Consider the following 13,167-nt stretch of genomic DNA (forward strand, 5'->3'; position numbering starts at 1 on the left):
TTTAACTACAAAACCCATCCCTGTTCATGTAACATAACAATTTATATAAATATATACGGAAAGACGGACAGTTTTAACAAAAAATATTTCATCCGTCTATTGTGCCAGTAAATACTGGCACTAGACGGACAATTTATATTATCCGTCTAGATTATTAAGTGCAAATAAAACAATTTGAGCAAGAAATTGAAATAGAAGTAAAAATGGAAGTTGTTGATACTCGTAAAACAAGCGCAAACAAAACGCAACAAGGTAATTTAAAATTGTTTGCTTGTCCTATTTGTGTTGAACGTTTTACAAGTGAAAAGCAATATTATGGTCACCTGAGGATTCATACGGGAGAAGTTTTATTGTCCTGTGAACAATGTCCTGAGTCTGATATCAAATTTGATTCTCAGGGAAAGTTGCAAATGCACGAAAATTTATGTCACAATATTGTCAGGTAAATTTACTTATATTAAATATATCGATTATGACAGCACATAGATAATAATAACAGCATTTTTTTTTATTAGACCTTTTAAATGTCATGAATGTGGATTATTGTTCGATCGAGCTTCTCAATTAGAATATCATCAACGAAGTGTCCATCTTGGTGAAAAATCTCATATATGTCAAATATGCGAAAAAGGATTTTTTCGAAAGACAGATTTACGAACTCATTTAAATATACATCTTGGTACGAATGTTAGCATGTGTGAAATTTGTGGAAGAAAATTTAATCATGTGTCAAATTTAATAAGACATAGCAGAACACATGCTGGTAAAATATTTAAAAATATAATTATTTTTTTTCAATTTGTTTATCATGATAAATTTATTTATATTTATTTTTTTAGGAATTAAACCTTATCCTTGCACTGTTTGTGGAAAGCGATTTACTCAAATAAGTTCCTTAGCGAGACACAAAAGAATTCATGAACGTGTACAAAAAGGAAAAAATGTTAATTCTCAAGAAATAATTAATACCAATGATTATAATATAAAGGATCATGTTTTGGAAGTAAAAGAGGTAAATATTTGTTTGAAAAGTAATATTCTATTTTTAATTACAAATCTATTTAAGATAATTCTTTTAGATTACTAAAGATGTTGGAACTAGTGAACGAAAAGTAATAAAACGTCGTCACTATTGTAAAATTTGTGGAGAAAGTTTTCAATTTGCTGTTTTATTAAGAAAACACGAAAAAGAACATCTCAATAGTGCTAATATTTTTGAATGTAAAAGTTGTCACAAGGTAATATTTTCTTTACAAAAATTTATTCAATTATAAATATTTGTACTAATTGTCTAATATTTACAGAAATTTCAAAATCCAGAAGACATTAAAGAACATAGTTGTAGACAAGAAGCATTTACATGGACAGCTGATGATAATACATCAACATCTGAAAATATATCTAAACATGTTTCTCAACATATCGATAATGTGGATGTTGAATGTCATTCAATATTTTCCAAAGATTTATTACCAGAAGTTAGTGCAAATGAACAAAGTGCAGAAACTGTTCTTTATTTTAAAGCAAAACAGGTGAGATTATCTTTTTTAATCGAAAAAAAAAACATTTTTAACGAAAAATTTTATAATTTATTATATTTTCAGATGACTAATATTAATTTGGATGAATTTGAGGAAGCATCTTCACATTTTTTTAGAGATAATGTAATGGAATTGGCAAATATTTCTGATTTACTTAGTATTTGTAATAATGAAAATGACGATTTAGAAAAGGAGGTCAATCATCTCAATACTTACACTGGTGTTAATGATATATTACCCGATGTCCCAAGATTATTAGAGACTGAAATTTCATCAGAAGATCAAGTTGATATGAGAAATTTTATTTCAAGAAAGCAATCATCCAAAGAAAATATAAAATATAGACAAGACAATAATTTTAAAGAAAATTTATTAGAATTTGAGGAAAATAATACAAATCAATATTTTTTAAATACAGAATCACAAGATTCAACTACTGATCTGGAATTAGAGTCTGTTGATCCTAAAGAAATTCTCACAGACAATGAACCAACACTTCGTCTTGTACAAATTGAAACAGGTGAACAATTTTATGAATTGGTAATGGATAATATTACCGATAAGACACAATTTCAAGACCTCACACAATTAGAAAATGTAGAAGAGACTGGTAATGAGTCTGTTGACAATTTACAGAGTTTTGAATTTTTTCGAACAGAAGCTCAAACAAATTTTGAAGTTTACACTGAAGGTGTATTTGAAGATTTTGATAGAAGAAATTATGAAACATGCGCAAAAGAATTTTTAGAATTAGTACAATCGGAAAAACAAAAAGAAGGAGAAACAATATGTCACGCTGAGAATGGCGATCAATTTTTAGATTTAATTGAAAATCAAAATTTTTCTGAAATTACTAATAAAGAAAAAGAAATTGATTCAGATATTCCACTAAGAGATGATTCATCTTCAATTGTCAAAGTAGTAGAAGAATTTGAGACTAATTATTCTATTTCACAGACTGCTGATCCAAAAGAGATTATAAAACCACTAAATAAAAATGATTCGTCATCAACAAAAGAAAAGAATAATAAAGAATTTCATTGTTATGTTTGTGAAAAAACATTATCATCTAAATATAATTTTACACAGCACATGGGAATTCATTATGCAAATCATCAACGTTTTCATTGTAAAGAATGTGACATATCATTCGCATGGAAATCAACATTAAATAAACACAATGATAGTATTCATAGACCAGAAGGACGTCAATCATATGTTTGTAATATATGTCCAAAAGTTTATAATAATCTTTCACAAGTAAATGTGAGTAATAGCCATTTTTAAAATATTTGGTTATTATTAAATTAAATTCTCTAAGTAAAAATATTTTTTTTTTACTCTTTTCTATACAGGAACACATCAAACGAGATCATTTGAAGGAAAGGAAACATATTTGTCCTCTATGTGGGAAATCTTTTTTTAAAAAATTCGATTTAAAATCACACTTTAGGACCCATACAAACGAAAAACCCTACCAATGTTCATTTTGTGACAAAAGATTTCATTATCAGAGTCATGTTATACGACATGAGCGTATACACTCTGGAGATAAGCCTTACAATTGTGACGTATGCCAAAGAAGTTTTTGTCAACGTAGTTCATTAAAAACACATAAGGAAAAACATCGTATAAATAAAGATTCAAAAAAAAATGAAAATGACAAAAACGATCCAGAATAATTTTCTACTTAAGTTTTTCTTATATAGGTAAATTAAACGTAAGATTAAATAAATAAATTGGGTGATAAATGGGATTATTAATAAATATTGTAAAATATATAGAGTATTTTTGATCAGATCAAAATTGATTCTTAAAAAAAATAAATATATTTTCATTTTTTATCCTTTGGTTTTATTTAAAAAAAATCATTTATCTTGTTTACTGACTTCAGTAAATTATTCAAATATCCCGCTTTCCATTTTAAAGGCCAAATTGATTGGTTGCCTAGTCAAGGCTGAACAATCGATGCGTGCGCATCAAAATAAAAATAATTTTCTCACCCTGCTTCTTTTTTCATTTCAAGTTGTTTGCTAAACGTTGTTTTAACGTTTAAAAATTCTTTTTTCTATCCCTCAGTGAAGCGATTTTCGAATTTAATCGCCGAGAGGTTTTAAATCTTTAAGACTTAAAGCGAATTTATTACGTAAAACAAAAATGGTGAGTTACTGTCAAATTTTAATTGAAATAATTATGATTGTAAAAAAGCGAGTGCTTTAGAGGTTATATTTTCCACGTGCATCCGGTACTTTCAATTTATTAATTTTTTTACCTTGCTTATTTATATAATTAGTCAAGCAATATTAATAAAAAGTATTAAACTTAATTAAAAGCGCATTTTTTATAATTTAAATAAGTAAAATATTGAGGGTTATTGTTAGTGAAAAGTAATTTATATTCACCTTCGAAAAGAAATCGTTTCAATGTCTTTGTTCTCCAAATAAAAGAAAAATTACTAAATTATATGATTTTTTTTCAGACTGAAGAAATAAATCCAAAGGCATATCCTTTGGCTGATGCCACATTGACAGCGAAAATATTGAATTTAGTACAACAGGCTATGAATTATAAACAACTTCGTAAAGGAGCAAATGAAGCTACAAAAACATTGAATCGTGGACTTTCGGAATTTATTGTAATGGCAGCTGATGCACAGCCTTTGGAAATTTTATTACACTTACCACTTCTTTGTGAAGACAAGAACGTTCCTTATGTTTTCGTTCGTAGTAAACAAGCTCTTGGCCGTGCTTGTGGAGTATCCCGACCAGTTGTTGCCTGTTCAGTAACTGTTAACGAAGGTTCCCAACTGAAGCCTCAAATTCAAGCGATTCAACAAGAAATTGAACGACTTCTAGTTTAAATTCCTTCTTTCTTGGTACCTGACATACAATTAACATTTCATCAATATGTGATGTTTATATATATTTACTTTTTTTTTGAGTTTTTTTTTCTACAACAAGAATTAAATTTTTTTTGTACATTTAATAATTGTCAGCATTAATTGTTTTACAAATATATTTGTAAATAAATATTCTTTAATAAAATTGGAATTTTCATTATTTATGTAACTACCTAATATCAGGAAGTTAGGATAAATAAATAAATATTAAATTTCATTGTGCTGTATATATATGTATATATTAAATTGTAGAACATTTATCAAAATTAATGAAAGTGCATTATATTGAGAGCTTTCATAATTATTAATATCCAACTAGTCTAAAATGTAGAAAATCAAAAATATATCTTTATATATAATTAAATTTAGGACTAGTCTTAATGTTTGGTTTAATTTTTTAGTCCACGATAATCTTGATAAAATTGTCTTTGAGACGTTATCAAAAATAACATTTTTCATAATTTTGTTTGAAAATTAACAAAAACGCTAAATGCGTTATGAATAAGAAATATTATATTGGAATGTAAAAGTAACATTCCTTTTTCTTGATTAAGAAAAATTACTTATATCTCAACTTAACGTATAATTATAGATAAGAAAAAAAAAATAGTATTTAAAAACCTGAGGAATAAATTGCAGTCTTTTCAGATTTTCATTGTTTGAAGCAAGGTAATGCAGTGACTGACCAATTTCCATGCCATCCAATTAATCGGAATTTTTCCAATTCTTGTTTGAATTTGCTGGATTTTGCCTTTTGTTCCATGTCATTGGGAAAATTTTTGAACCACATTTTCAATTCATAGGACAATTCTTTTTCATTAGAGAATATCAAACTGTTTTCATCATGTTGCACCAATTCATGTAATCTGAAAGAGAAAAATATTTTTTAAATTATTAAGAGATATTGACGAAAAAAAAAATTAGTAATAGAATTTTTCTGACACTTTGTATAATTAATATAATATTTATTTACGATTGAAAGTTGAAGGCAAGAACAGGAAGTCCACATCCAAACATGTCGACCACTTTCATCGGTAAATCCAAACCACTGGACGATGTGTGAAGACACACTCCTAAATCTGCACTGCCTAAAAATAATAATCTAATCAAATTTCACGTTTTATTTTAATGATAAAAGAAATTTTTTAAAAAATATACCTAAAATTTTAGGATAATCTTCATTTTCAAGCCAAGGCGTAATAACTGTTACGTTTTTCCAATTTCTTCTCTCGATTAAAGCGATATAAAAATCTTTCAATGGCCCCTTTCCTGTGATCACACATATCAATTTTGGAAGATGCAAATCGTTTTCCACACAAGCTGCTTCATAATCTAGAAATAAAAACTAATGTTACTAAATCTCATTTATTAAAAAATTAATTAAAATATGTAATATTTTAAATGGTTTAATTGAACTGTTAAACGTTACCATCAAGAGCGCTCAAAAGAATTGAAAAATCTTCGTCTTCAGTCCAACTTGTACTTGAAACCAATAAAGCTGGTCTATCTGAACGCATTTGAATTTCTCCATTGGATAATGTTTCCGTAAATAATGTACAGGTATCATTCTCTCCTTGAAATATTTTATAATCTTCGCCCAATATTAAAAATAATGCATGCTTTTCTTCAATTGTTATTGGCCGGAATCGTTCTGCTGGACGATCATACAAAACATTTGCTCTGCAAATTAAAAGAAATTATTGTTTGAAAATACTAAACTCTAAATTATTAAACATCAAAAAATTGAAATTTGTTTTTCTAATATTAAAATAAACTAAAAAAATTCTTACTCTATGCCCCATTTAATTTTCAAATCATTCTTCATTGATTTGGTGACACAAAAATTATAGTCTGCTTTCTTGCCGAAATATGATTCAATAAATTTAGCAAACTTGACCAAAATGTGAGTGTGACTTAGATTCAAAGCCATTATTGAATAAGCATAATTATGCCAATCAATGACAAATTTTGCATTCGACAAAATACAAAAAAGCCAGCATATCGGAATTGTAGGTATTGCTGGAGGATTTTGTAACATCAAATGAGACGAGTGACATTTTCCAAGCAAAATAGCCAAAAGATTCACAGATTGCCAAATAACTTTTATTACATACGAAAAAAGACGTGTTACTTCTGAAAATAAATAGAAAACATTAGATTATGAATGATTCACAACAAATAAATAAATAGAAGCGACAATTTATTACTATTAAAATATTATTAATTTTAATTACTATTTTGTAGATCCGGTGGAGGTGTAAGATAATCGATTTTAACGTTAGGAAATTCAGAAAATCTTTGTAAAGGTGTTGAGCCCGGATAACCTATAAGATGGACTGCAAACTTTTCTTTTGCGAAAGAAATTGCATGATATTGCATTCGTGGACTTCTTCCAATGTCTCCTAAAACCAGGATACAGATACTATTCTCTTCTTTTCGATTTCTTAGCCATATTCGACAGAAGATATAGGCTAATAACAATTGCACAAATGTAAGCACAATTAAGAAAAATAACATTGTTCTTGTCAAAAACGCATATGTTACAAAGCCACAAATTAAAAATTTGTGCAATAAAGATTGACAAAAAACAATAATAAGTTTAGTTAATAATAAATTTTTTAACAACAACAATAACTTTTTGCTTTTGTTTTGTAAATAAAAATATTGTTAAGAAAAAAAAACAATTCTTTGTTTACTTTGACAACTTGGCGGCCGCACAACTTTGTAGTCAGGGTTGTGTAGATGAATTGAAGAAAAAAGATCATTTTTAAATTCCCAACCCTGTTAACATTTGAAAACGCGCCCAAAATCAACAACTTCGTGAGATGTAACGAATATTAACGAACATTCACGAACACAACTTTAATAACACAATTTTGAGGTTATGAATTCTAATTTCCCTTGTTGACGTATTGATAATTTTTTTAAAAACATTTTTAAACTTATGACGTTTAGTTAATATATTTCAGTGAAAATAATTGTTGAATTAAGCAAGTGATTTGTTGTCTAATTTTATGTTGTGTATTATTTTTTACAAGCCACAAAAGGCTGTCACATCATAATGAGTAAAATGTATTCGACTGCAAATCTCTCAGACAAGGAGCTCAAGGAACAAGGAAATCGGCTGTTTAGTCTACATAAATTCGAGGATGCTGCCAACTGTTACTCCAAGGCAATTGTGAGTCTTATTCAGACTTTTCAAATTGCCGCAGGTTAGAAATGTTCGCATCTCGTTCCTGCAGATTAAAAATCCGAGCCAGGCGCTGTACTTCACGAATCGAGCTTTATGTCATCTAAAACTGAAGCGATGGGAGTCATCCTGTCAGGATTGCAGACGTGCCCTGGACATCGATCCCTGTTTGGTGAAAGGTCATTTTTTTCTAGGACTAGCTCTCTTGGAATTGGAACTCTATGACGAGGCAATCAAACATTTACAAAGAGGTGCGATCTGTTTTTCTTTCTCATGTTTATATTAACTTCTATTTTTGTAATTTTGTAATTTTTTAATTATTAAAACAATTTGTTTTCATTTACTATGTTGTACATTTTAGTTAAGTATATATATTTTTAATATAACATTAAAATAATAAATATGACTTAATAATTAAACTTTAATGAGTGCAAAAAAAAAAATAGCGGTGGACCTGGCAAAAGAGCAGAAGCTAAACTTTGGGGATGATATGACATGTGTCCTGCGACAAGCACGTAAACGTCGATTTCAGCTCAAAGAAGAACAACGAATTGCACAGGATATTGAACTTCAAACATACCTGAATCAATTAATTATCGAAGACGCGCAACGGAATCTCACAGTTTTAAAAGACAAAGAAGAAACGGAAAGTAAATCTGATGCCGAATTAGCCCAATGTCGTGAAGAAATCGAGGAAAAACGTGATACTTGTATTACACGATTAAACGATCTCTTTTCAAAAGTTGATGAAAGACGACGAGTAAGTTCTATAAAAATATAATTTGTTATAAATAATTTTTGTTATTACAATAATTATATTTTTTATAATATTAACAGAAACGAGATGTACCAGATTATTTGTGTGGCAAAATTAGTTTTGAAATTCTCCAAGAGCCAGTGATTACACCTAGTGGAATAACCTATGAACGTAAAGATATTGAAGAACATCTTCAAAGGGTGGGACATTTTGATCCTGTAACACGTGTTCGTCTAACACAAGATCAATTAATTCCCAATTTGGCAATGAAAGACGTTGTTGATTCATTTCTACAAGAAAATGAATGGGCACTCGACTATTAATTTTGCCCTCAATTTGTAAGTTCAGTCATCATGACACAATAACACTGTCGTATATTATACAAAAAAAAATAATAGAATTAGTTTCGGTAATTTTTTTACACACCGGAATATTAATTTCTATTGTTAAATTCTAATACATACACGTGTATAAATTATAAGCTTAAAATATAATTTTAATCTTGTTAAAACGCACCAATTATACTGCAGCCAATTTTCAAATCTTTTGAGGTTTTTTTTTTTTAAGAAAAAAAAACTTAATAGTCTCGTCTTGTCCATAGCTTTTAAAGTTAAGAGAACGCGCAGTGCCTGTGTATATTTGATTTTTCACAAAATGGGAAAGTAATAATATATATTTTAAAATCAGAGAAACTTACTTTGAGTTTGATATATTTAATCTAAATGTATAGCGCAAAGACAGTAGTTTAGATACAAACGTGCCGTTAATTTTTTGTCTACAAATATTTTGTAATAAATTAGGTTTTTTGAAGTATCTTGTTTATTATTTGAACCAATTGTATTCCTTGAAATAATTATTTACTCTTGATTTTACTTAATTACACCGTGTTCTTAAAATTGGAATACCTTTTTTTAATTTATTAAATAACTTAATTTCTCGAATATAATGTATTATTAGTGTTTTTGTTTTATTAATTAAATAACAATACATAACATTTAATATAAATGTTAAATTTTAATCGCTTCTATTATCTAAATATTTATTAATAAACATTTGTTTATTATAAATACATTATAAGCTACATGTGTAAAATTTGAACTCAATTTGAGCATTTTCTAATTTTGAGAATCAATTTTGTACTTTAAAAGCAGTCTTATTAAAATATCATTGAACAAAATGATATTAATATCATAAAAACAGTCACAGATGGTGGTAACCACCATTGATAGAAAAATGAATTCGGAGCAGCAGTGAGACAAATTATTATCCAAGCTATACAACGCAATAAAAACGATATAAATCTGGTTAATACACCATTGTTCTTACAAGGAACTTCTACTAATCCCAAAGTTCCACAAGCCACTAATATAATCCAACTGTAAAATAAAACTGGATCTTCCGTTGTTAATCTCGAACTATAACTGCAAAAAATTTTATTATTATTTTTTTCAGTGGTAGTTCAAAACTAAAATTTCCAACATTTTTCTTTTAATTAATAATTACCTGAAATTTTTCGCCCACACAAGAACAGATGGAACAGCAAATATTGCTATAAAATTCCATACCATAAAAAGAAGAAGTTGATTAAAGATTTTTCGTCGTGTATTTTCATTGTCATGTTTATTTTGATCACGTTTTCTAATTAAATTAAAATGTCGCATCGATGCTAAAAATAATTCTTCCAAATAATCCTCATACATTCGTGTTAATTTTAAAAATTGTAAAAAAATTGAAATCATCATTGCGAGAGCACCACATGTCGCTGGAACTATTGATAGGACAATTATTGTCGTTACAATTGGCAATTGATTTAAACCTCCAAGCAACCAATCGGACCATGTTATTGAAAATGCTATTGCACGTGCCAAAAATCTGAAAATACATTTAATATTAATTTAAAGAATATACTGTAAAAAAAAGAATTCTATTTTTAATTTTACTAACCGTACGGCAATATTGTGAGCTACGGAGCCAAGAAAAACGACAGAACAACAAACACAAATGGCTAATAAATGTAAAATAATAAAAGCCACGCAACATTCGAAAATAATTCCTAAACCAACACAAAGTATTAAAGTTATTCCAGCTGTCAATAAAGAATCACGATTATTGTCAAATTGCACAGCAATTGCCAATAATAAAAGACTAATTGATATTGGATAGAGAGTCATCCATCGATCTCGAACTATACATGAGATTTTTTCCACTAACGATGCTTGTTGAACAATAATACTGTACGAGCATGATGAATCCAAAGTCAGTCTTAATTCTGCTATATTATTATCCTCCGTGGTTTTCGTTTGTATTTGCAGTGTTTTTGATTCACTGTTACTAAAAAATAAAATAAAAATTAAATTAAAGAAGTTATTAAAATTTAAATAATTCACCTTCCAGTTAAGAAGAAAAATTGCGTTGCTCCAGGATTCCAAGGCTCTATTAATTCGACTATTCCGCATTGTGATTTTGTCAAATCGGCACATTGTAAAACTTTGAGTTCCACATTTATGGCATTTGTTATTTCTAATAGTTTCACGTGAAATCGTACATCTCCTGGCGTTGTATTTATTGTCAAAGGCTTCTTTGGAATGAAAAGACGTTTTAGTAATGAAAATTTCTCATTGAAATTTAATATTCGCGATGATCGTGAATACATATCAATTTGGACATTCACGTATTTTCTCTCCTTACCCGGAGGAATTCGTACAACTACATGAGAATATTTATAAACTTTGAGTTCTTCGACATTTAAATCGACACTTTTTCTTCGACGATACAATATATCCGGTAGTATTGTTGATCGGTTTGACAAGTTCCATCCCCATTCACTGAAAAATTTGTAAAAATTAATTCTTTTTTCTTATTCTTTTTTTTATATAATTTGAAATGTTACCAAATTCTTGACTGTCCCTCGATAGTTGAGGCCAAACAAACGTAGAGCCAATCTTTAGTTTCCAAATTGAGAGTTTGAATTGTCAATTGATCGGTAAAATCGCTAAATCTGATCATAAGATAAATAACCGATTTTGATGTTTCGTCATCGGTAAAATTTTTACCAGACCACACGTATTGTTTGCGAATATCCTCTATCCATAAAGCTCCACTTTCGAAATTAAATTTTTCCTGAAATGGTCTGAGACGTTTTCCTGAATATCGCTGAAATTTTCGATAAATTTAGACGTTTTTAATATTTAAAAAAAACATTGAGTATTTAATTTCACCTTTTGAAAATGATAGGAGAGTGCTTGCATTTTTTTCTCAGGATCAGCAGTTATCATTGGAGGTCGAGTCTTAATGTCAACACAATCAAAAAGTGCTCGAACTATTGATAAGACTAATTGTTTACACCAGAGAATACACAAATGATCGGTACTTCTCCAAACATCGGGAATACCATTTGAAAGAAGATTCATATCTGCTGTTGAATCAATTGTTTGTGTAGCAGTGACTAAATGATCTCTGGGTCCACCACCAATGGAAATTGTTGTAACGTTCGCTAATTTTAATTGATCCATTGAAGCTTCTAAATGTTGATAATAATTTGCAAAAGTTCTATCGAAAACAATTGTTGGCGTATGTGGTGTTGCTAATGTTATTAAAATACTTGCAAAACTAGCATTAATCTTTGGCGACATAAGTAGAGCACCTTTTGCAACAATTCCCCCCTGAAAATAAATATGATTAAAAATAAATTATAAATTATCAAAATAATAGTAAATTTTTTCTTTACCATTGAATGACCAATTAGAATAACATTATTCACTTTGCCTTTATATAAACTTAAAACTCTCTCAATACAATGAGATACGTATTCTGTTTCCTCCATCAAAACACCGCCATATAAAGCAGAATAATCTTTACCAAGATGTACGGCAAAATAATCAAAATGAAATGGTGTTCTGTCCTCTAAACTTTTTCTCAAACTAACAGAAGCCAGAGAACGCACTAAAAAATAAAAAATATTAGAAAAAGATACAATAACAAAACATTTTCCTTACCTTGTTCGGAAGAACCTGCATTTCCTGGGATAAAAAGAACAGGAATCCCAGTGAATTTCATTCGTCGAATTTTTTCCGTCACAAAACCTTCACCGTATGCATATAAACCAAATCTGGGAAAAACTTTTTCTAATTCATCATAAAGTGTTATCCTCTGTAAAGAAAAAAAAAATTTCAGTAATTTATAAAAGCAAATTAATTCTTTATACATACCACATATTGAGGATATTCAAACATATATGTCATTTCGCAGGTGTTTTCTTCTTGTGTAGTAACATAGTAAACAGTACCCAAAATGTATAAAATAAGTAAAAGGAAACAAGCCGATAAAATAGCTCCATAAATAATAAATTTCTTAACTCCCAACATCTTGAAGTGTCTAAAACAAAATTTATCTTTAGATCTTTAAAAGTAGAAATAAATGTAATGTCATTATTTACCTGATATTGTGTATAGATGTAACTTAAAATATTTTCATTTTAAAAACAATTTCTTATAGTAAAGAAAGTCATATTTTAATAAATAACAAATATTTGTAAGGTAAAGGGTTGATTGATAAACATAACATTCTCCTTACTTTTTATCTGAAAATTTAAATTTTTTTTTTAATTTTCTTATATAAATAAATAATTTCTCTATTTCATTTTACTTACCAATAAGTAGAAAAGTGAAATATTTCTCAATAACAATAAAAATCATTGTTGATGAGACAATACTTGTCAAAATTTGGATTTTTGTGACAAGTTTGAGGTTAGTTTACACGTTTCATAGTGCGGTGAGTCGAT

The 13,167-nt window shown here is 28.4% G+C and overlaps 5 protein-coding genes across 5 annotated transcripts; 3 read left to right on the forward strand and 2 right to left on the reverse strand.

Moving 5' to 3' along the window:
* The first annotated feature begins 12 nt into the window (after nt 1-12).
* LOC127290163 (zinc finger protein 436-like) lies at nt 13-3,385 on the forward strand. The gene is made up of 7 exons (XM_051318584.1): nt 13-442; nt 516-763; nt 840-1,012; nt 1,080-1,238; nt 1,305-1,532; nt 1,605-2,807; nt 2,897-3,385. The coding sequence occupies exons 1-7, from the start codon at nt 204-206 to the stop codon at nt 3,221-3,223; spliced, it is 2,577 nt and encodes an 858-aa protein (XP_051174541.1). The 5' UTR covers nt 13-203; the 3' UTR covers nt 3,224-3,385.
* Nucleotides 3,386-3,533: 148 nt separating this feature from the next.
* LOC127290292 (NHP2-like protein 1 homolog) lies at nt 3,534-4,585 on the forward strand. The gene is made up of 2 exons (XM_051318785.1): nt 3,534-3,701; nt 4,021-4,585. Exons 1-2 carry the CDS (start codon nt 3,699-3,701, stop codon nt 4,399-4,401), a joined length of 384 nt encoding a protein of 127 aa, XP_051174742.1. The 5' UTR covers nt 3,534-3,698; the 3' UTR covers nt 4,402-4,585.
* Nucleotides 4,466-7,175, reverse strand: LOC127290214 (chitobiosyldiphosphodolichol beta-mannosyltransferase). Its single transcript, XM_051318661.1, has 6 exons — nt 6,675-7,175; nt 6,231-6,573; nt 5,870-6,120; nt 5,599-5,772; nt 5,414-5,528; nt 4,466-5,306 (listed from the first exon to the last, which is right to left on the reverse strand). Exons 1-6 carry the CDS (start codon nt 6,955-6,957, stop codon nt 5,093-5,095), a joined length of 1,380 nt encoding a protein of 459 aa, XP_051174618.1. The 5' UTR covers nt 6,958-7,175; the 3' UTR covers nt 4,466-5,092.
* A 120-nt stretch (nt 7,176-7,295) lies between these two features.
* LOC127290245 (E3 ubiquitin-protein ligase CHIP) lies at nt 7,296-9,197 on the forward strand. The gene is made up of 4 exons (XM_051318722.1): nt 7,296-7,618; nt 7,683-7,881; nt 8,077-8,390; nt 8,468-9,197. The coding sequence occupies exons 1-4, from the start codon at nt 7,502-7,504 to the stop codon at nt 8,708-8,710; spliced, it is 873 nt and encodes a 290-aa protein (XP_051174679.1). The 5' UTR covers nt 7,296-7,501; the 3' UTR covers nt 8,711-9,197.
* A 133-nt stretch (nt 9,198-9,330) lies between these two features.
* LOC127290150 (GPI inositol-deacylase) lies at nt 9,331-13,159 on the reverse strand. The gene is made up of 11 exons (XM_051318551.1): nt 13,036-13,159; nt 12,823-12,966; nt 12,596-12,761; nt 12,383-12,536; nt 12,115-12,329; nt 11,606-12,049; nt 11,278-11,540; nt 10,775-11,212; nt 10,332-10,718; nt 9,891-10,259; nt 9,331-9,808 (listed from the first exon to the last, which is right to left on the reverse strand). The coding sequence occupies exons 3-11, from the start codon at nt 12,749-12,751 to the stop codon at nt 9,544-9,546; spliced, it is 2,691 nt and encodes an 896-aa protein (XP_051174508.1). The 5' UTR covers nt 12,752-12,761; nt 12,823-12,966; nt 13,036-13,159; the 3' UTR covers nt 9,331-9,543.
* Between the last annotated feature and the right edge of the window lie 8 nt (nt 13,160-13,167).

Source organism: Leptopilina boulardi, unplaced genomic scaffold (assembly GCF_019393585.1).
Source record: "Leptopilina boulardi isolate dan_hultmark-lab unplaced genomic scaffold, ZJU_Lbou_2.1 LbouV2_123, whole genome shotgun sequence".
NCBI lineage: Eukaryota > Metazoa > Arthropoda > Insecta > Hymenoptera > Figitidae > Leptopilina > Leptopilina boulardi.

What these genes read in the sequence shown, in the direction of transcription:
- LOC127290163 (XM_051318584.1), top strand. Translation starts at nt 204, where the DNA reads ATGGAAGTTGTTGATACTCGTAAAACAAGCGCAAACAAAACGCAACAA. An exon ending in ATGTTTTGGAAGTAAAAGAG is followed by an intron (nt 1,013 to 1,079) that starts GTAAATATTTGT and finishes TAATTCTTTTAG; the next exon opens with ATTACTAAAGATGTTGGAAC. An exon ending in TTTATTTTAAAGCAAAACAG is followed by an intron (nt 1,533 to 1,604) that starts GTGAGATTATCT and finishes TTATATTTTCAG; the next exon opens with ATGACTAATATTAATTTGGA.
- LOC127290214 (XM_051318661.1), bottom strand. Translation starts at nt 6,957, where the DNA reads ATGTTATTTTTCTTAATTGTGCTTACATTTGTGCAATTGTTATTAGCC. An exon ending in TCTTTTGAGCGCTCTTGATG is followed by an intron (nt 5,773 to 5,869) that starts GTAACGTTTAAC and finishes TTTTATTTCTAG; the next exon opens with ATTATGAAGCAGCTTGTGTG. An exon ending in CTTGCCTTCAACTTTCAATC is followed by an intron (nt 5,307 to 5,413) that starts GTAAATAAATAT and finishes TTTCTCTTTCAG; the next exon opens with ATTACATGAATTGGTGCAAC.
- LOC127290245 (XM_051318722.1), top strand. Translation starts at nt 7,502, where the DNA reads ATGAGTAAAATGTATTCGACTGCAAATCTCTCAGACAAGGAGCTCAAG. An exon ending in ACTGTTACTCCAAGGCAATT is followed by an intron (nt 7,619 to 7,682) that starts GTGAGTCTTATT and finishes TCGTTCCTGCAG; the next exon opens with ATTAAAAATCCGAGCCAGGC. An exon ending in AAGTTGATGAAAGACGACGA is followed by an intron (nt 8,391 to 8,467) that starts GTAAGTTCTATA and finishes TAATATTAACAG; the next exon opens with AAACGAGATGTACCAGATTA.
- LOC127290150 (XM_051318551.1), bottom strand. Translation starts at nt 12,751, where the DNA reads ATGTTGGGAGTTAAGAAATTTATTATTTATGGAGCTATTTTATCGGCT. An exon ending in TTCTAATTGGTCATTCAATG is followed by an intron (nt 12,050 to 12,114) that starts GTAAAGAAAAAA and finishes ATTTATTTTCAG; the next exon opens with GGGGGAATTGTTGCAAAAGG. An exon ending in TTTTTCTTCTTAACTGGAAG is followed by an intron (nt 10,719 to 10,774) that starts GTGAATTATTTA and finishes TTTATTTTTTAG; the next exon opens with TAACAGTGAATCAAAAACAC.